The 20,489-nt window shown below is 44.1% G+C and overlaps 1 protein-coding gene across 1 annotated transcript; it reads right to left on the bottom strand.

The window, feature by feature from the left end:
• Positions 1-230: 230 nt before the first annotated feature.
• Positions 231-13,319, bottom strand: plekhn1 (pleckstrin homology domain containing, family N member 1). The gene is made up of 16 exons (XM_027014549.2): positions 13,168-13,319; positions 11,468-11,558; positions 11,169-11,330; positions 10,144-10,224; positions 9,566-9,656; positions 7,977-8,110; positions 7,371-7,523; positions 6,240-6,320; positions 6,055-6,130; positions 5,684-5,829; positions 5,454-5,591; positions 4,160-4,402; positions 3,813-3,962; positions 3,215-3,466; positions 2,878-2,938; positions 231-1,264 (listed from the first exon to the last, which is right to left on the bottom strand). Exons 1-16 carry the CDS (start codon positions 13,239-13,241, stop codon positions 1,080-1,082), a joined length of 2,118 nt encoding a protein of 705 aa, XP_026870350.2. The 5' UTR covers positions 13,242-13,319; the 3' UTR covers positions 231-1,079.
• Between the last annotated feature and the right edge of the window lie 7,170 nt (positions 13,320-20,489).

Here is a 20,489-nt window from a genome sequence, read left to right on the forward strand (position 1 = left end):
TAGTTTTTCTGCTTCATAGTTAAGTCCTTGGCAACTCTTCTGTTTGAGGACAAGGCCGATTAACTTTCCCCACACACGTATATTTGCGTACAAGTTTTGAGGATATGAAAATTTAAGATACGAATGACATTGTATTCATAATACCCAAAATAACAATTTGATGACATTTAAACAAAATATTAAAAGATTTATGTTTTATTTTTAAAATATAAATATCACATCACCCCAAATGAAGTTAGAATTACTGCGCAGTCTGATATGTAAGTACATATGTAGTATTGTAAACAGCCTGCGTATGAACAAGCAGGTCTGGTGGAAAACTGTACATAACACGCGGACTTGGTTGTGTTGTTGCTGGAATGGTAAACAAATGAAACTCAAATGTGAATGAATAGGCAACAAAAATGTAGTGCTGGGACAAGATATAAATAATCAAAAAATATCAATTATGTAACAGTACAGGCAACAGTGCAAAAAGACATGTTTTATAAAAAAAAACAATCATTTACATTATGTACATAGTTAGCGAACTAGAGAACTGTTCTAGGTCTATTAAAACAGTCCTGGTTTCTTCAACAGCTTCTTAAAATTCTTAGAAATGGCACAGGCAAAGGCTACATGTAAGAAATTACTTTAAAATGTAATCGAGTAACTGTTCTCATGACTGGATAAAAGAACAGGGCTGTAACGTACTGAAATGCTGACGGGTTTTGTGAGTATCGGCTTCAGTTATTTCCTCATAAATATCTGCCATATTCACTGACCCACTGACCCTAATTAAAATGAAACAAAACCAAAAACAAGTATTTTAAAAAATGTCATTGACATTTCTAACACATACAGCAAAAGGAACTGAGTGCCTAGTAAGCCCATGTAAACGTCCCCTAGGAGATCATTAAAATATGCTCGGCCCCATATAAACTCCCCTCTCAATGGTCGTGTGTGTGTGTGTGTGTGTGTGTGTGTGTGCGCAGACAAGAGAAAGAGAGAGAGGGAGGGAGAGAGAGATTGGGAGAACAGTAAAACAGATTATCCTGCTATGTGCACAAGTCCAGACAGGTGGAAGCCCACTGCCCGGTTTATGACCATCTCTGCGCTGTTTTCATAGAGCCCAGGCCTGGAGCATCAAAGTCAGGCTCCGGCCAGCGTGGTGAAATTCCATGCAGGCCTCGGGTCATCACGTTATTGCAGTCGTACTCCCAAATGTTGTCATAGTCAATTTCCTGGTCATCAGGTTCCACTGGCTCAAGGTAGCAGTTCTCATCTGTAAAGGTAAAAGGATCATTTGCATTTGAAGCTGACCTCAAAACTTAAACCTCTGTGCCTACACTTAACATAACGCACCTAAATATACAAATTCTGCTCACCACTCATTTTAGTAGAATCACCTACCAACTTTCACCTACGCTCCACAGCTCACTTTATGAGGCACACTGAGGTTTTTAGTACCAGTCCATCAGCTGCCATGCTCATGCCCGCGTCAGCCGTCTACCAGTCAGCTCAGCACCAGCTCCTTGTCAAAACATCCCTGCCAACTAGATATTAACTGGGAGGTGGACCGTTCGCAACACGATAACCTCACCGACACAGCAGTGGCACAGTAATGAGCGCTGCGCTGATATCCACTGTTCCCAGCACAGCGCTTTTGAGTGACACTAGAGTTCCAGCATGCGTCAGTGTCGCTGGTGGGGTGACAGTGAGCCGAAAGTGCCCAGCCGTAGGTCGTACTGCGGTCAGAAATGAGCCACTGATGAAGAGAACCGTTGGAGGGCGGCCAACGCCAGCTTCTGCGTAGTAACACGCGAGGTACCGACCCTAACTGTGTGCCTGGTGTGTTTCTCATCAATAAGTGTTTCCAGTGACGTGGATCGTAAGTGTATTTGAAATATGGTCAAATGTCTGGAATGGATTTAGTCTCTTACAGGACAGTTAACTCTGTTCCTTTAAAATCTCTAGAGCGAGAGTCATCCGCATACCTTTTACTTCCAGTCTCAGGAAGGAATGACTTTTTCACACAGAAATCGTGGTGGTTAGATGCCCCGCAGAACTGACATTCCACAGATTGCAAAAGGCAAAACTGGCCAGCCAGGACAGGTTAAACAGAGACGCCTGCACCTCAGACACAATGCGTGACAGAATGGCAGAATTTACACTCTCCATTATTGTGCTTTCTTCCTCTAACGGGCAACTCCCTCAAATCCTGCAGGGCATGTCTAGCTGACAGGTTTAAATCACTCTCACTGGTCAGTCCCCCCTGTGTCACTCACAGTTTGGTCATCTGGAGTGTTGCTGCGTTGAGCTCTGTTACACATCCACACACCCTGCACTGTGACACACCTTAGCCACTCCTCGAGTCTAGTCCTGTGGCCCCACACCGTGCGCAGGCGTGCGTGTGCACTACAGTGCTGGTAGGAAAAGGCCACGCTAAAACGGTCCTGTGAGGTCTGCTTTGTGTCTGTTGGAGTGTGCTAACCATGACACTCTCTCCACTGATTATTTCCCAGTACCTCTGGATCTAAGAGCTGTGACATCAGAGCAGTACAGCCGAGGGACATGATCCACGGTACACTTTTGTCCAGTAAACAAACAATGAAGACCAAATGTCTAACTGACACAAGGAAAAACTACCTTAACTTTTAATATGTTTTGTTCATAAAATTCAACACAAATCCACAATAGTCAATAATATTAATAATCTAATAGTTGAATTGCATGTGATTGTCTCAAGTTCTTTTTATTGGGTTCTTGTTTATGTGGTTACATCTAGTTCCAGTATGCATATCTGGTTTCATTTTGCATATGCTAGGTTAAAGACAAATGCAGATGCGTGCTGATACTGTGGAGGCCATGTGGCTTTCACATGTCGTGGAATCTTACCAGGTGACAAACTGTAGTTGATCGCCTGAGTCTTGGCGGCAGCAAAGCCTGGGAAAGATCTCTGCAAAGATCGAGAAAACACACCCTCACGTCACGCTGTCACCTTAATACTGGTGAAACACGGAACAGGCATGCCTGTACATCACAACAAATTATTTTAAGATGCACACTTCTAGTTGGTCTCCTTGTAGTTTTCAAGACTGTATTATTCACCTGACTCCCATCCACTCTTATTTACACTATTTACACTTATTTACACTCTTATTTTCACTATCATTTACCCTGTCTTATTTACACTAGCCTCTGTTTCCCACCGGGATTCCTGAGGGGGTTTTACCTGTGGTACATGGTTGTGCTGTGCTGGCATGCTGGGAGCAGGCAGCAGCTTCAGCCTGGCCACAGCCTGGGCACGCTGCTCCTTGGCTCGCTGCTCCTGGCCGTGCTGCTCCACACCCCACTGGGAGCTGCTCCTCTCGGGCTCCTGGGACTGGGCGGCCCTGTTCCTGCGGCCCAGGGGTGGGGTGCAAAGGCGGAAGGAGGCGGGGAGGAGCGGAGGGCACTGCTGCTCGACGAAGGAGCGCGAGGAGGGCTGTTCAGGGCAGGAAAGGCGCTGCTATTAAACCCAGCTCTGCTGAGTTATACGGAAGCAGAGTACACCTGACTTGAACTGGACAGTCAGTGGAGACAGTAATGCTCCGTGTCAAGAAATCTCTGTCAGAGGCGCTGGGGGAACAGGCTTTGCACCAGAGGGCAAGACAACGGCCAGTCCCGGCGTACTCATCCATTATGCACCTGGCTCCATCAATTAGTGATCACGTAGGAGAGGCTGGAGGTTTCCGAGGTGTGTGCTGACGAGATCTGTAACCCTGTTCTGGGCGTGAGGTCAGCCCGGTGTAAAGGGAGAGAGAGCAGATCCGATTGCCTGACCCACTTACCATGGCATTCACTAGGCCCTCCTCCAGAGGTGTGGCAGGGTCATCGTACAGGGGCGAGAGGGGCTTGCAGGCGGCCAGGAGGTCGGAGTGACGTTGCGGAGCCGACAGGGAATACTTCAGGGAGTTTGGTGGAGTGCTCCAGCTGTTGGACTGATCAAAGACCGGCAGAAATGTGAGCATGTGCAGGACATAGCTCCCTCAGCAATGGAGTCCTTGACCTCTTTCTGAACTCCTCATAAAACCACACGTACTTTATACTGCAGATACCGCGAGGAGCTCCCGTCAGGGCCAAACACAACCCGCACCCTTCACGGCATAGATTGGAGCAGACTGTACGGCAGGCGTACCTTGACCAGTGGCGCCCTCTCCAGACGCTGCGCGGGGACGTGGCGGTGCGTGCCTGGGTACGGAGTGTTGTAGATGGGGGAAGCACGCCCATCTGAGGGCAGGCAGGAAGCCTGCTGAGATGAGGGGTAGCGCTGCGATGGGGGTCGCAGCTCGGACCTGGCTTGGGATGACACGCTGTTGCTCCGGCTGCCCAGCCATGCCGAGTACTGCGTCTCCACAGAGGTAGGTCTGCTGGAAATGTACTGGACACACGCACCAGGGAGCAGATTAGTGAAGCTAAGCAACACCTGCCAAACAGGATTCCAGTGGAGTAGAACAAGAACTGGGATTAATCCCACCGCAACATCCAGGGGATTGGGCTCAACCATAACGAGCTCAAACAGAACTCGACGGTTATCTGCAGTGGGTGAGCTACACCCTTAGCGGAACTCCCTTCGGGCTCAGTGCCCTGCCACTGGTAGATTAACTGGGCCGAGCACTCCTCAATTAGATGCTTGGAGTGAGATAGAAGCACCTTGGCACCAGCACAATGCAAAAGCATGAAAGAACTTCAAAGCCGTTCCTCGCCCGGGTCATCCGAGGAGCTGTGTGGGATCTTCCTCCCATGGAATACTTCTAACGCCAGAACACGTGTGACCATGAGATCTCTTTTGAGCTCATGTTCTGCACGATAGCTTTATATCAAGGTGCAGGCTAAAGCTTTCAGGAAAACACTTCAGATTGATCTGGTCAGTTCCAGAGTAGTCTTTGGCCTGGTAACAGGAGGAGCTTGGTCTGGGAGCTAGGTTAATAATTAACACACCACAACCCAAGAACTGATCCAGCTCACAGCTAGTTACTGCTCCTCCAAAACAAACATGTCTTATAAGTCAGATAAGCAATGACCCACCCCCAAACTCCACTTCACACACTGCTATCTGAAATTGCTAAAGCTACCATGACATTAGGTGGGTCCAGTCAGAGTTTGATATTGTTTATATTGTTTTTTTAAGATTTTAAGGATTAGTAGCCAAAATGGCTTTTTACAAAATGGAATTATACTAAAACAACATCCATGACCATACTAAAAGAAAAGGCTAAATACAAGGCTTAACTTTCCAAAATAAAGTTAGGAGGGCTTGGTATGTGTCTGATTTAGCAGCACCTCAGACAAAACATTCATCTTAATAGCTTGGCTGACATATGCAGAGACAGCCTGACAACAGTTCATTTAGCAAGGCTATCTGACATACAGTAATACCGGGCAGCTGTACAAACACAAAATGAGTTTACAGAGCTCGGACGGCAGCTTACACAGATAGGCTCGGAGTAACCGGGGGTAAATGGGTCGCCACCCGCGTGGGGCAGATGGAGCTCCCGAGACACGCGGGCGTTCTGCTGCGCAGGGTCGACACTCCCTGGACTCACGCCGCTCCATCTGTGCTCAGGGGTCTGGGGGGGGGGAGCAGGATGAAAACCTGGGCAGCAGTAGCACGGCGTAGGTGGCACGCTGGCTCATGCGGGAGGGCGACGGGCATGCTCACCTCTCTCTGGGTGGGCGTGTAGATGATGTCGTAGACAGGCGGTGGAGGGCTGAGAACAGGGACGTCCGCCGCTTTGAAGTGCTGGATCCAGTCACGGAACTCGCTCGTGTTCAGACACGACGCGACGATGGGATTGATCAGTTTTCCTGCCAACAACGGCAACACGCAAAAGATTGGCGTGAGATGTCAGGCATGCCAGCGAAAGGTTACGCCGTGGGGCTGACAGAGAGGGACTGGCTGATGGGAGGGGTGGTAGAACCAGATTAGTGGAGCAACCGTGCCGCACCGGTTCGTCTAAATCTGTGCTCGACGTCTCAGAGACTTGGACAGTTCTATCTAGCAGATCGACAATGACATGACGATTAGCCTACCTTCAATCATAAAGGTGTTTGGCTTCACGTCCTGACATGGGGTGGTCACTTGAATCATGTTAAGTGGAAGTTTTCCCTGTAATCACAAATGCCGGGTGCACGGTTTAAACTTAGGTGAACTTTTCAGTAAAGGTGGTGCGTTAGTGGTAGAACATGCACGCTGAACTGCAATGTGCTTAATTTACCTTGTAGAAGAGACCATTTCTCTCCTCTGACAGTATAATGAGATAGTTGGGATACATCACCAGCAGTCTGTCATCCTGTTCCTAGAGACGGAGAGCTTACGTGACTTACTGCATTTGAACAGGGGTCATTTATTAATAACTAGGCCTAGCAACCTGTAAAAAAGCATTGGTCAGGGAAACAGTCCTTTTTAGAAACAACTGGCTGTGCTAACGCGAGGCTCCCTCGCAGTTGAGCGCATATACGTCGGCATGAGCCCTTCCTCCGTCAGGTGACGGTGATAGCAGAGCTCTCGCTCTCACCACAGTTATGTCTCTTTGCTCTGCGCAGGGCGTGGCGGAAAAACAGCTGTGGGGTGAGTCAAGTCAGTACGTGAACGAAGCAACTGGTTCACACGCCCAGCTCCCACAAAGAGACACACATGTATCCTTAACAAGAAGAGATCCACCTCAGTTCTCACCCTTCTCGTGGGAAAATGTTTATATACTTACCTACATTTATTTGCGCATTTTCTGACCCCGTGTGCCCCTACAATGAAAGCGAAACTGCTAATATTGGAAAGCACCTGACAAACTGAGACCCTGAGGAGAGGCTTTTTTCTGCAGTTTATCGGTCATGAGTAAGATCGTGTCAGATGGCCCTGCGCACAGCCATCCAGCGAGCAGCGCCCAACACTGGCAGGCCACAGATGTAATCTTCGGTTGTGCAATAGCAAAGCACCTTTTCAAAAGAAGCCTCGAAGAAGCATTTTTTTGGTTCATCATAGATTCTCTCTGATAACAAATCAGAACGCCTGCATGTCCTTCCCTTAAGCACTGCGGGGCACGAAACAAGTAAACCTTCGAGCTTAACCCATTTAAAGATCTGGTGCACATTCCAGTGACAAAATAAAATAAAGAAACGTAATCTTCTCTTAAGGAGCGCTTGGATAGGTCACACACTCAGGGCTGGAGCCAGGACAGCGGAAGCACGGAATGCTGCCCTTAACGGGTTCTTTGTTTCCCCTGTTGACTTACATGTTATATTCCTGCATTCATTTTACTCGTATGGTTATTGTTTGCTTTTTTAACCCTTACGCTTATCCCACGGAAGAATGAGTGGTTAGGAAAGCTGCTCTGTAGGTCTGGCCTTACCTGGCAGGGAAGATGTTGCAGTCTGACTTTAGTGACGTAGGTGATCTGGCCCAGACTGTCTCGCTGTGAGCCTTCCCACTCATAGATGGGTTCTTTACTAATGGAATTCCGCAGTTCCTCTTTCCCCTCGGTGGACAGCTCTGGATTCTGGGCCTTACGAAAGTACATGTAACGAGATAAATCGACTTGAATATTCCCCAAGGGGAGATATGCTTTATTGCCTCGACGTGTCCGACTGCGGCTGCTAGATGCACTATTTGTAACCGATTTCACGAAAATTCCCCCAAGTCCCTCATATAAATATGGAACGCAGTTTTTCTTTAATGCGGTCGATCGTTGAGAAATGGCTTTGTTTATTGACTTCAGTCGTTGCAAGAGCTATAGCTATTCATGTCAGAACCAGCTACATGTCACTCATTTCACAGTGCGGTTAAGCTGACCACAATCCAAGCCACTCCCCAGTATAGTCCTCGAGAGAAGACAATAACATTGATCTAAATTACTCACGCCTGGCTTTGCTGCAAATGTCCTGCTGCTAAATGAATGATTTGTGCTGGCCTAGCACTCTGTTATGCACAGTACTGGTATGTTTCGATAGCTCCATACCTTGAGCCTACTGCAGGTCTCCGGTGCGAAAGCGTTGCCCCCGTTAGCCTTTATGTGCTCCTTTAGGAGACCAAACCAATTGTCCATGTCCTCCTGACTCGAGCAGTAGACGACAATGGGGTTCAAGCTCACACCTACAAAGGTCAAAAACGTGAGGTCAAAGGTTAGTTTAAAATGCCACATAGGTCCCCATAATGTGTCAGAAATAAATAAATCGATGCAAGGATGATTTTTAGACCGTGTTTTTAGACTGGCAAAACAGTGCGGCTCTGTATTTCATCTTATATTTAGAACAAGCCTTTGCAAGGCATCTAACTCAGATATATGTATCTTTCAAGCACCCATAACGTTACTAGCATGCCTCATGTGTTAAGTAAAGCTAGCACACCTACAGAGGTCCCACTGCAAAAGAATGCGCCAGCCCTGGAATCTCTCTGTTTTTATCAGCCACACATACCAGGGCATATCAGCATAGATATCAGCCTTCCAGTCTAGCTCTGCGTTCATTTCCCATTATGGCTTAGGTTTTTGTTTTCACCTTGGGATAAAAAAGTGGGCTCTGCTCTGATCTCCCCACAGGTAAGAGAGGACACTGAAAGCCAATGCCATGTGAGGAAGTGTGCAAATATTCCCTCGACCAACCTCCTTTGATTCACACCAGAGTTGGGGGCTGAACGGAAATCTCCAGAGTGGAATCTTTGAGAGTCTGTAGATATGATCTCTTTGATTAAAAAAAAAGAAAAAGTGAGCTTTGTTGTTGGGGATTTTAACATATAACTCATTTATTTCCTCTGTGTCCTAAGAGGCTTACTCATCTGGACAATAAAAATATTTTTCTACGTGGTATATGAATATGTCCAGTCTTTCTGTGACTCACATCCTGGTCTTTTCTACTCACACTTTGGGATTCCTTGTATCACTTTTGATAACGGCACTGTGTTTATAGCCTGGCCCTGCCAGTAAAAGGACCCACTGCAAACACCCCACTTCCAGCATGTATCTAACTATACTGGATTAAAGTTCTCACAAGCTTCAAGTAGGCAAACATTAACAGGGAACTAAGCAGGCTGGAATGTGAACCCAGATCAGCTTGGCTCGACAGCTGGGCGTGTTCAGGCGCACCTGTCATATAACAAGGGCCGGCCTGAAGGACACTTTCAGCCTGAGCACCAGCAAATGGACAGACCTCTAGTTAGTCTTTGGACTGGAGAGAGGGGCATGAGGGTTACAGTGCTTCAGAATCACTGGAATGTGTGTGCATAGGAAGTGCTTGTGTTTGGAAGTAGTGTGACACTATGCGTTTCTGATCTGAACTATTGGCTGAAAAGAACCAGACATGCAGACAAGAGTCTTTAAAAAAAAATTGCATTACATTTTTTTTAAAAATACATATATATATACATATATATCTCTTTAGAGAAGGATTTTAAAAAAATAAATAAATTTTGTTGTTGTTTGTTTTGGTTTGGTTTGGATTGATTTGTTTGTCTCCATCTCCAAGAGGCCTGTACTGTCCAACATATTCCATGGACAGCAGCATTTCTCTGCACATACACACCTGTTTAATAACAAAAAGCACACTCACTCACCATTTATCTGGAATGCAAAATCCTGTGGATCTCCAAAGCTGTTTCTGTTTTGCACCTTGGAAAGAGTGAGCTCTTTTAGAGGAAGTGTCCCCTGCAAGAAAACACAGCAAGAAGAAAAACAAACATGTTAATGTAGACATTTGTTTTACTGTGGCACCCTTTTGTCTCGTGTATTTAGGCCTCTGTGTCAGGCATAACTCACAGATATGGACTGTTACGCGTCATGCTCAGTGAGTGATATATACTTTGATTATGGGAAGTCCTTTTGACACACAGTGTGGAGGAATGCCAACACAACGGAAAGCATGATTAACGTCAGCCACAGCCTGCGGCTGGCGAACGCAGTTTATTCGCCGCCGTGCCGTTAGCATAGGAGACCATGTTCCACAATAGACCGAAATGTCACATCTCATATGTCGTATTCCATATTCTCACAAATAACTGAAGAAATCCACAGAGGAGTGCATGTCAAGCAGGCTAAAAGGGCCTGGCCTATTGAGACTGTGTTTCTAACTTATTTTCATGTATACAATGCAGTGTTTATGATTGACATGCGGTTTAGAAGAGGTTGTTCTCACCTGGTAGGTGAGCCCAGTAGTGTTGTTGGAGACAAAGTGAAGGTGCGTTTGGAACAGATCCAAGTAGCAGTCATGCACATCCTACAAGGAATGGGACATAATCCTTCAGTTATGTACACAATCAGACAGAACGGGGTACGGTGCAGAAAACGAATATCACATTTCTTCTGATCACAATATCTTTATATCTTTATTACCTGTTATTTATTACAACACACAGTGTTGCTAGATGATACACACTGGCAAACCATAGATATGCATTTCCAATGGGGTTACAAGTTAAGCTTGGTTTTCCTGTTGACAATCTATTTTATTAATTGTTGAATGATGCTATGCAAATTGTGTGTCAATGTGAATAATTCTCCCTGAAGGGAGTGGCGCAGCCCTGCGCCTTCTAGTAAGAGCATGCCCATTTCATGTCAAAAGGCCCTTGACAGTGATTTACTGGAGCCAGCTCATTTCCTTCCATCTGATAGCACACAGAGTTTTGCTTAGTCCCGAGTCATGCCAGCCGCCAGTAAAACAAAAACTGTTAGGTAATATTTCCTTTCGATTGTCTCAATGGTCTTGTACTAGTTGCAAAACAGATCTGCTATGACTTCATCGTGGGCTCGTTATGTTCTTTAAGATGTTTTTTCTCTTTTTCTCCACAGTTGTCCTCGCACAGATAGGGGTTCCCACGCTCCAGCACGCTCTGGGAAGCCGGATCGTATATGCTCTTTGCCAGAGGCGAGTGAGCTCCGCCACATCGCGCAACCCCTGCGAGTCGTGATGGCCGGAGGTCGTCATGGCAAGCTGCTTAAATTCATCTTAGCAAAACAGGTAACTCGACAAGCGGTGGCTTTTGCACGGTAGCGAAGCAACATTCTGTGCTGAATTTCGGTGAGTTGGACTTGGGTCCGTTACATTTCAGCCTGCGGAAGAGTGAGAGTGGGCGACAGGAAAAAGACGCCACCGTGCAAGGACCACTGTAATAACCGTGTGTGTGTGTGTGTGTGTGTGTGTGTTTTTAACACGTGCCTCACCTGGCAGTGGAGAAAGCGGAAGTGCACTTTGGAGCTGTGGACCATCCTGCCATAGTTCTTCACGTTGATACTGCTTTTCTTCCAGCCGCTGGCTGGGTCGTAGGGAAACGGAGGCTCCCACTTGATATTCTCTATCGCCTGAAGATCTTTAGGTGACATTTCCTGCAAAACCAAGTTCACAGTACAGTTCATTACATCAAGGTTCATCATTATACAGTATCTTAATTAGATATGGATATGCATTTTACTCAAAAGAGGTGACTGAAATTGTTCTACTCTCTGCACGAGAAACACCTCACCTTCCTCGGGGTGACAGTGCAGAGAATGTTGATGATGCTATTTGACTTCTCCTGCCCCTCCTGTGGGTTCTTCTTCCGGAACAGTCTGCTGCTGCTCGAAAAGCAGGCGGAACTGGATCTTAGTCAAGCACTCACTTGTTAACTATCCACAGCCTTTGATTTCAGAACTAGAGGGACCAGTAACGCATCTTGGCGAGACCCGGCTGGGTCATGATCGGTAATTCACAGTCATGTCATTCGAGTCAGGCTAGCCTATCCGTTGGTCAGAGTCCCAAACAATAGATTTTACATGTCCATTGTATGTCCATTCTCCGAGTCTTTTTGCATCTCCCGTAACTTGTACTGGTCAGTGTATGGTACACCCTACTCTGCACACCATTTTCTCGGCGCGAACAATGAATCTTATGTTTCCAGACAGAGGGCATGAATAGTGGAATAAGGTTCAAATGTCATCCTTTGTCACCCATGACCCCCATTTGTAATCATTAGTGTCAAATCTCTGTAATGAAGTCTTTCCTGCACATTCATAAGAGAGGAAGTCAGTCTCCGGATTTGTTTATCTTTATCTGCTCATCTCTGTTTTGAATGCAATTAGCATAACAACAGTAGGAGCATTCATGCACAGAATAATCAGAGGTGTTTCTGGCATTCTTTACAAAAGTTCATTGATGAACTAAATAGGCATGCCGAGAATTTAGAGCAGAGAAATATGTGGTTTACAAGCTGGTATTTACAACAAAAGGCATTCTAGCAACACAGCAAGTTCAGGTATTGTATTAGCATTTATTTATCAAGTATTGTTTACTGGAGGTAACTCACTCAGCCCAGTTAGTAAGAGACTGGAAACAAGAACACTGGGATCATTGTTTTTCACTGACTGGCAGATCACCTGTTACTGTGTGCATGAGAGGGGGATACCAGCAAGGGTCGGTTTAAGTACCATCCCATATTTTGACTTAAAGGTGCATAACTGCCTAACAGTCCAGACTCAACCCTTGAAAAACTTGACAGGCCTGATTGCAACCAGTTTTAGCACAGCACTGCCAGGCCTGATACAATGATCTCCCACCTGCCTGTAATAAAGGCACAATAGCCCTGAATGGCTGCTTACTCTTCGCACCTACACTGACCTCACTTCCAGAGGGTGCCTGCAAAACCCAACGCTGCAGAAAACGTCCCGGATTTAAATAAGCAAGCCAGCAACTTAATCTTAGGAAAAATCCTTTTTAAGTAGTGACTGATTGCAAGGCATACTGCAGAAAAATTAATCACCTCTCCATGCCAACGCAAGCAGTTTTCCCTGCTCTGAATCAGGGGAGTAACTTTGTCACAGCTATGAACTCTTCCAGAAAACGGGAGAGCGTAACCCTGCGTGTACACTGGTATCCTGCCCCTGAGTTAATAAGGATACCAGACATCGGCAGAACACAGAGGAGTGCTGAGCATCTGGCGCAGTCTGTGAGTGTGCTACCACTTCATATGCTCGTATGGCAGGTGTTATTCACACTCTGAACCTAGAGTCGTTCAAACATTACGTCTCATTTATTAAATGGAAATTAACATTAAACATTAAAGTGAGTTTCTTTTCAAAAACTTTAAACAAATAAACCCATTGATAGCCGACAGTTACCTGACTAGTAAATGTTTGACAATATGCACTCTCACAGAAGCAGATGTCTCAGCAGTCAGTGGCTTTTTACCTGTTCCGGCGTATGAAACTCTTGCTTGAGAACGTGAGGTTATGTTGAGGGACGCATGACATGCTACTCCCCATGTTGACTCCAGCTGTATGTGCGTCTCCGTAAAACCAAACACGTAATATTCCCTAAGATGTAATCCAAGAGAGAGTGTGTTCAGCAGAGAGGTGAGACTGATACTGAGCGAGCAGAGCTGAGGGAGAAGAGTGTATAGAACGAGTCTGTCCGTGGGAGGGGCCAAAGTGAGGTGTGTGTGTGTGTGTGTGGGAAGGAGACAAGGTTCAGGGGAGAGGGGGTGTACTGGAGTTAACACTCACATGGGATCCCTGCAATAAATCAAGCCTCAAAACAAAGAGAGAAGTGTGCCTTTTCACACCTAGCAGTGGGCAAATGGCACTCACTTCATTATGTTTGGAAGGCCATCTTGAAGCACTGTAAGGTCTGACTGGAGATGTCAGTCAAGGACTCATGCAGGCATGTCTGAACATGACTGCACAGTATATAGTGCTCATAGCTGGAAGACGCTCCAGACAATGTCATAGGTTTTTATGAGTTAAATTACTGTTTATGATGTTGTTGTTTTTATCTTTCCTTTATATTTATTTTATCCATGTGTTCCATTCATTTTAAGGCAAAAAGGGACAGAGGGAGTAAACTGACCAATTTTTCTTAATTCAAATCATCTTTCCTATCCAAATCAAAAATACATGCTAATGTGTTCGTAATGTAATCAGCATGCATGTCATTTCCAGATTTCATGCGGCTTCATGTTATAACATGTTCTGGTGATGAACTGATATCCATCCTCTAATATTTTTAAACCGGTTAATAAACACATGGAGGACATTTCAACCCTATCTATCTGCCTGTTACAAGAGAAAAAATGTTTGAGGTGTTCCAATAAAATATTTTTGTTAGATCATTTTACTAGACAGGTCAGGCAGGGTATAGTGAATATTGTTTGAAATGTAAATAATGTAGGCAAATGTAAATAAATGTGTATGTGCAGAGATGCTAACATTAGCAATAGCCTGTCACACATGCCTGCTCAGTCAACGTTTTTCAACATTATATATCTTTGGTATTATGTCTGGATTTTCACTGGGGTATTTACTGACAATGTAAGTTCTGGCAAATTCCTGATGTCTCTTTACATTCTTGATAATCAGATCAGTGATGTGATCTCCAACTAAAAGGCCTCGGGGTGCCACTGTTTAAAGAAAGGGATTTGCTGAGTTAGCACTCTGTTCACCTGATCTTATTTGCTGAGAAAATTTTGTGCTCATGTGCTGTTAAGTGTATGGCCCTAGTGTGTTTGCAGATACGGTAGATTTTATCTAATCAAATTGCAGGCCCACCCAGCCCTCATGCTGTCAAAGGTATGATGCAATCTGATCCGGGAATGTTTGCTGTTTTAAAATCCCACTTTACACAGTATAACAAAATGTTACATATTTATCACAAAGTGTTTATATTGCTACAATTTGTTGACTAAAATGCTCCAGGTATAATCTAATACTGTTTACTTAAGAATTGATTCACTACTGGTTGCTTGAATGGTGGATTAAAGTGGCAGGAAACAGGTCCACTTTGGGTTCATCCTACTTTAAAACGTTCCATATCACTGTAAGCCATAAGCTTCAAAGTGATTTGAAACAAATGTGTGCCGTTATTGTGTGAGTAAATGGTGATGATAACCAGTAAACAATCACGGGATGACTCAGGAACCTTTTTACTGGTATGTGTCTCCAGTCTGCTGGTGCTAAGGACTGGTTATATTATTTAAGAAAATTATTAATAGGTGGAAACAGCTAATGAAGGTTACATATGAAATGGTGAAAAGTCTGAAGTTATGACTGTGGTTAGAATAATATTTTGTTACAAACCCGTAAAAGAGATTCATGCCATGTCATAATTCATTAGATGAAGGTGGCTAATGAGAGATTTAAAGGAAGTCCACGAGGTGTGCGTCTATGTCATAACTCAGTGCGGTCATGGAAAAACAGTTCTCCCCCAGTGCTCACTCACCTGCCATCAGCGCACACACTTACGACTCAGAGGTGACTCACTCGGCACTCACTCAGGAGCCACTGAGGGGGGAAAAAATAACAGTTCAGCTGCAGTTGAGGAAAGAGGTGTGAAAGTTGCAGACTGCTCACACGAGTTTCTGTCTGATCCCAGAAAAAGGAGCTGAGTTTCGGCTGACTCCATAGCGGACTTTACCTCTCATCGTTACCCTTCTGAAACTGTTAGCGCTGACACGACTACTTACACATTATTACACAGGAAACACCGATGAACATTAAGCTGCAGAAAAACAAACAAACATTAAGTTGGACTATATTAAATATGTAAGCACAGGATTTCTACTTAAAGATGCCTGTGTGGAAGCGTGATTGTAATGAGGTTTTGGGCATACTGAGAGATTTAGCAGTCATGCTGTGAGAAGTGTTTCAGCCAGAGGAGTGTTCACTCTGTGTGTGTGTGTGTGTGTGTGTGTGTGTGTGTGTGTCTGAAATGCCTTGCACTCCCAGTGATATGCAAATGTATTTAATTCTGATTGAGCTTTTAGTAAGTTAACCTTCTTTTCAGGTTATCATCTGTCTGCCCAAAATCATAATGGACTGGAAGAGACTGGACAAGCCCATTAATAGATTCCTTACTGTTTTTCCTCGGCTGCTATTCGCTGTGAGTGTATTCATGAAGCACTGTTACTGGTGCACCTCAATGTGGCTTCGACTGTTATTAGTCCCTTCCAAAGAACACAAGCAATTATATAAACATAACATATATGCATATATACATCTGCTTATGTATTGGGTGGTATGCGTATGTGGGTTGGGTAGTTCGCCTTTTTCACTTACTTTATATATTTCGACATCATAAGTATGTTAATAACTTTGGGCGTGGGTTTTAATATTATTAGTGATTAAAAGCGATAATATTTATATCAACCCCTCACATATTTTTCTTTTCAGCATTACCTGAGAATCAGATCAAAAACAAAAAGAAGGAAACATGAGCAGCAGCCAGATTCAACACCGCAACCCGTCACCTGCCTGCAACATCTTATGGACATGTTCTTTTGTTCCAGGCTGTTTCTCAAGGAGGATCTGCTTGCAGTGAAAACATGATAATCCAGTTTTAGCCCTGAAGGCATGAATGCTTTCTAGGTGAATGAATAGGTGTTCGCTTCAGTAAATTGAGGAAGAGTATTGAATTAGTTGTAATAATACGAGAGATATGTCACTTTGCTGATTTAAAATGTTCAATTAGTTGTGTACATCTATATATAGTTCCATAATGGCCTCCACGAAAGATGAGACATAAATTACAAAAAGATGAAGATTTACTTATAGCACACTCCACTCAGGGTGAGCATCTGACCAACAAACACAAAAACACACACTCACAAAAACACACACACACACACACACACACACACACACACACACACACACACACAAATGCACAAAGCACCAGTGTTGTCCAGTGGAGGGGCTGTCAGGGACCCCTGGTATGTGTCTCCCCTAGGTTCTTTCAGAAGCAGCAGGGGGGTCGTCTGGGTGCTAATTTCACACCTTCGCTTCTTTCAGTGGAGCACATGGGACAGAGCAATCGCATCAGGTGTGCGAGAGAGAACCACTGGTGCCAAAGTTCTCACAGGCCAAAGAAAAAGACACATATGGAGGACATAAATATTACTCTGCAGGGAAGAGCAAACTGATTTTGTTAGTAACTTTCATTCTCTGGAGTCCAAAATGACCAGCAGAGATGTAAAATAATTTCTGTAACTGAAACCGAGATGCTGGAGTTGAGGCTCGTAATGGCAAACTGAAGCGTAGTGTGTTGTCTTGACATGCAGGGAAGGAGGATGTGTGGATGGTCATTTAAGAAGAACAGTTACTCAAGGAAGATAAAAGTTTATGAAGACTTCCAAAAGATTTTCCGTTCAGACCAATTCTAGTCATTCCAGATAAGTTCCTTGTTTTGTAACATGAGAACAGGGAATGACGACTGACAGCTGTACACCAGGGTAGTAGGAAGGAGGATGTAAAATTCAGAATAAAATGAAATAACAACAACAAAAAACAAAAAAGAGATTCCTATTGCTACTACTTTTCAATGACCCAAAGTCACGTTACAGTACTTCTGTGGTGAAGCATACAGAAAAGACAAACTAACAGAGGTTTTGAGATAAATAAATATCAACCCATCCCAACCCAACTGTATAAATTCCAAAGGCTGACTACATACTACCTGTGAGAAAAACTAAATAGTATTAAATCATGAGTGAAGCTGAATTCCCTGAGCTAAGCTGACATGTCCAGTACTGCAGTTTTCTGTAGTAGTAAAGTACTATTTTGGTTTGTAACTGTGTTCATCTTTTTGACCTTTGCGAAATTAGATTCTGACAGAAATTCATTCCGATGTAGCATTTGTGTGCAACTACAAAAAAAAAGAAAAAGAAAGAAAGAAAAAAAAACCTTGAAAACCCCCTGAAAACTGGCTTTGGTATTAATACTCGGTACTGACAGTCTGTAAATGATATTAGCTCACCCATCTCTCTAAAAGATGAGTTTCATGGCCTTAGACTTGGACAGCTGGGCTTGGAGCAGTAGTGGCATAGAGCTGTAAAGGGAATCAAAGGTGGACCAGCACCGGGTAGATCCACCACAATGAGCAGGGCTTACACGGAGCTGCCTGTTTGTGGGTCGGTCTGCAGCATGAAAGCAGGGCTTGGTTAGTCGCGGGGGGCTGTCAGACAGTGGCTGGGGGACGGGGCTCGGAGGTGGCGGTGCTGGGGCCACTCGGACTCCTTCTCCGCTGCATATCTAAGCTTGTAGTTGCCTGCCCAGGCTGTAAAGTCATTACAGTCTCTCAGATCAGCACAAGACAAGGTGATGTCTGCCAGACGTGCTTAGAGGCATGCTGCTGGACCCAGCGCGTGCCTCCCCCTGCACACACGCTCCTCCCCTGCAGTCAACATCCACACGCAGACGAGGGTCAGTGCGCCAACTCCACCTCGAGCACCCAAAACCTCACAGCATCTAAAATTTGGGCGACTCCTGCCAAAAGAAATGGAAAAATAGAAGGCAGCATGCCCCTGGTCATATTAATGACGCACTGGTCATATTAGACGAGCTATGGCCACATCTACATGGACGTGGAAGTGGAGGGAGAGTAGGAGTTCACAGGCGTGCGTGCCGTGTGGGTAAAGTGAGAGCACGCAGCTGTCTGCATGGATCAGTCGGCGTTAACACAGGGAGCACATGGTGACGTGGTAGAGGGCTGGACCAGTACTGCAGATGGGCAGAGTCCCTCTCATGCATAACTAAATGCTCCACGAAGACGCTTCACACTTGATGGAATAAAGAAAATATTATATAAAATAAATAGCTACATTTCCATAAGAACTGGTTTCAGTGGAATTGACTGATATTTTTTATATGTAAAATGTAGCTGAGTTTTGAAGCTATATAATTTGCAGGGTCTTCTGAAACAATTTCTGCTAAAAAAAAAAAAAAATACAAATACAAGTTTAAATGCACCTATTTAAATGAATTTATTTGCACATTTCTAAAAATGTATATTCTTCAAGGACAAGGTTTCTTTAAACAGGCTCAAGCTTACAGTCCACTTGAAAAAAAACAACAACTTTATTTTGTGTACAGTAGTGTATTGCTCCATCTGACAATAGTGCAAAAAATAATTTTTAAATTTCCTTCATAAATATAACAAAACATAAGTCACATAATAAATAAACAACCACAACACATTAAGGCAACAACATGAACCAAAAACATGAGCCACTTGCACATACACATTGCACAAATGTTTAGGTCAGATATGTTGGTTATATACATTGTCTTTTAGCCAGTGGGGAAAGTTATCCTGTGTAAGTTTCATTTATGGTCAAAGGAACAGGACACCATCCCAGTCTCAAAAAAACAAAAGGCAGAAGAGTTCTGCCATCCCTGTGCCCAAACTACCTCTGACCTTGACGGGGTTCAAATCAACAGAATCCTTCAAAAAAAGGAAAAGAAACCGTAACTTCTCAGAAGTTATGCTACATTCTTCAAATCAAAGGGTACATGACAACATCTTAAGGTAAAACTCGTTTACTAGTAGCACGTGCTTGGTTTCAGAAACCCGTGACCTCGCTGATCAGTGCTCTCCTCCAAGGACAAACGCATAGGTAGCTACAAATACCTGTGACATCTCAGCACCATATACGTATAAAATACACGCAGACCAGATAGAAGCCTTCCAACACTGTAAAAACAATGTTCTGAAATGAGACATGTATTCCTAACAGATTTTCAAATACACATTACCGTCAACCCGATTGGGCAATGTGTGTATCTCTACACAAGTGCTACTGTGAGGTAAAGGTGAAGTTCAGCCAGGGTTTAAGTCAAACCACAATATGATGACTTGATGTGTCATGCGTGTATAATGTCCAGGTGTAATTACTGAGATCTGTGTATATATTAGTCTTTCTCAACACAGACACGCCACTGGGAGCATGTGAACCTGCAGCAGTATGCGGCAGTAGGCCACATCCACTTTCAGTATGGCTATTAACCGAATACTGAACACTCTACTCTGTCTTCCTTCCTCAGTAACAGAAACTTGTGACAGTTAAGGATACAGTCATATAGGTGATTAATTTCTCAAAGGCTTCAGCTACATGGCTGTGGAAACTGAACCGGATCCAATATTTCCACTGGGTCAAACCCTAATCCCTGCACTGAATAAAATTCTCTCGGCAATTAAACAAATCATACACATCCTCCATTTTCTCAAATAATCCAAACTCACGCATTCTCTACCATCTTTGATATGTAAATAAGATACATATCCCTTTTCCAAAGACAGCAATAGTCCTTCTGCAGGTCAGAAAACATCTCTGTAATAGTATCACATTTTTATATATTACATTTAATAAATAGATAAGAAAATACACAACATTTTCTCTGTGGTCAAACTTATTTGACCCCATTTAAGCTTAGTTTTGTTTTATGTGTCCAGAAACCGCTTGGTGAAAACTCTTGCTTCTGTGCACTCATGCACAATGGCGTAATCGGGCGGCATTGCGCATTACTGCCACCTAGTGTGGCACAGCAGCACTACAATGTTTTTCTTCTGCCAAGACAAAATTTCAGTAAACATGCATGGCAGAACCAATCAACTGATGTTGGAACTACATTCCTAAGTATTTTTTAAATATATTATTGCAATATTATGAATCTCTTCCCCCCCCCCCCCCCCCCCCCCAAAAAAAAAAAAAAAAAAAAAAAGATTTTTTTTTTTACAGTATT

This window comes from Electrophorus electricus, chromosome 24, assembly GCF_013358815.1.
Source record: "Electrophorus electricus isolate fEleEle1 chromosome 24, fEleEle1.pri, whole genome shotgun sequence".
NCBI lineage: Eukaryota > Metazoa > Chordata > Actinopteri > Gymnotiformes > Gymnotidae > Electrophorus > Electrophorus electricus.

What these genes read in the sequence shown, in the direction of transcription:
- plekhn1 (XM_027014549.2), bottom strand. Translation starts at nt 13,241, where the DNA reads ATGGGGAGTAGCATGTCATGCGTCCCTCAACATAACCTCACGTTCTCA. An exon ending in GAAATGGTCTCTTCTACAAG is followed by an intron (nt 6,131 to 6,239) that starts GTAAATTAAGCA and finishes TTGTGATTACAG; the next exon opens with GGAAAACTTCCACTTAACAT. An exon ending in ACACGCCCACCCAGAGAGAG is followed by an intron (nt 5,592 to 5,683) that starts GTGAGCATGCCC and finishes CCCCCCCCCCAG; the next exon opens with ACCCCTGAGCACAGATGGAG.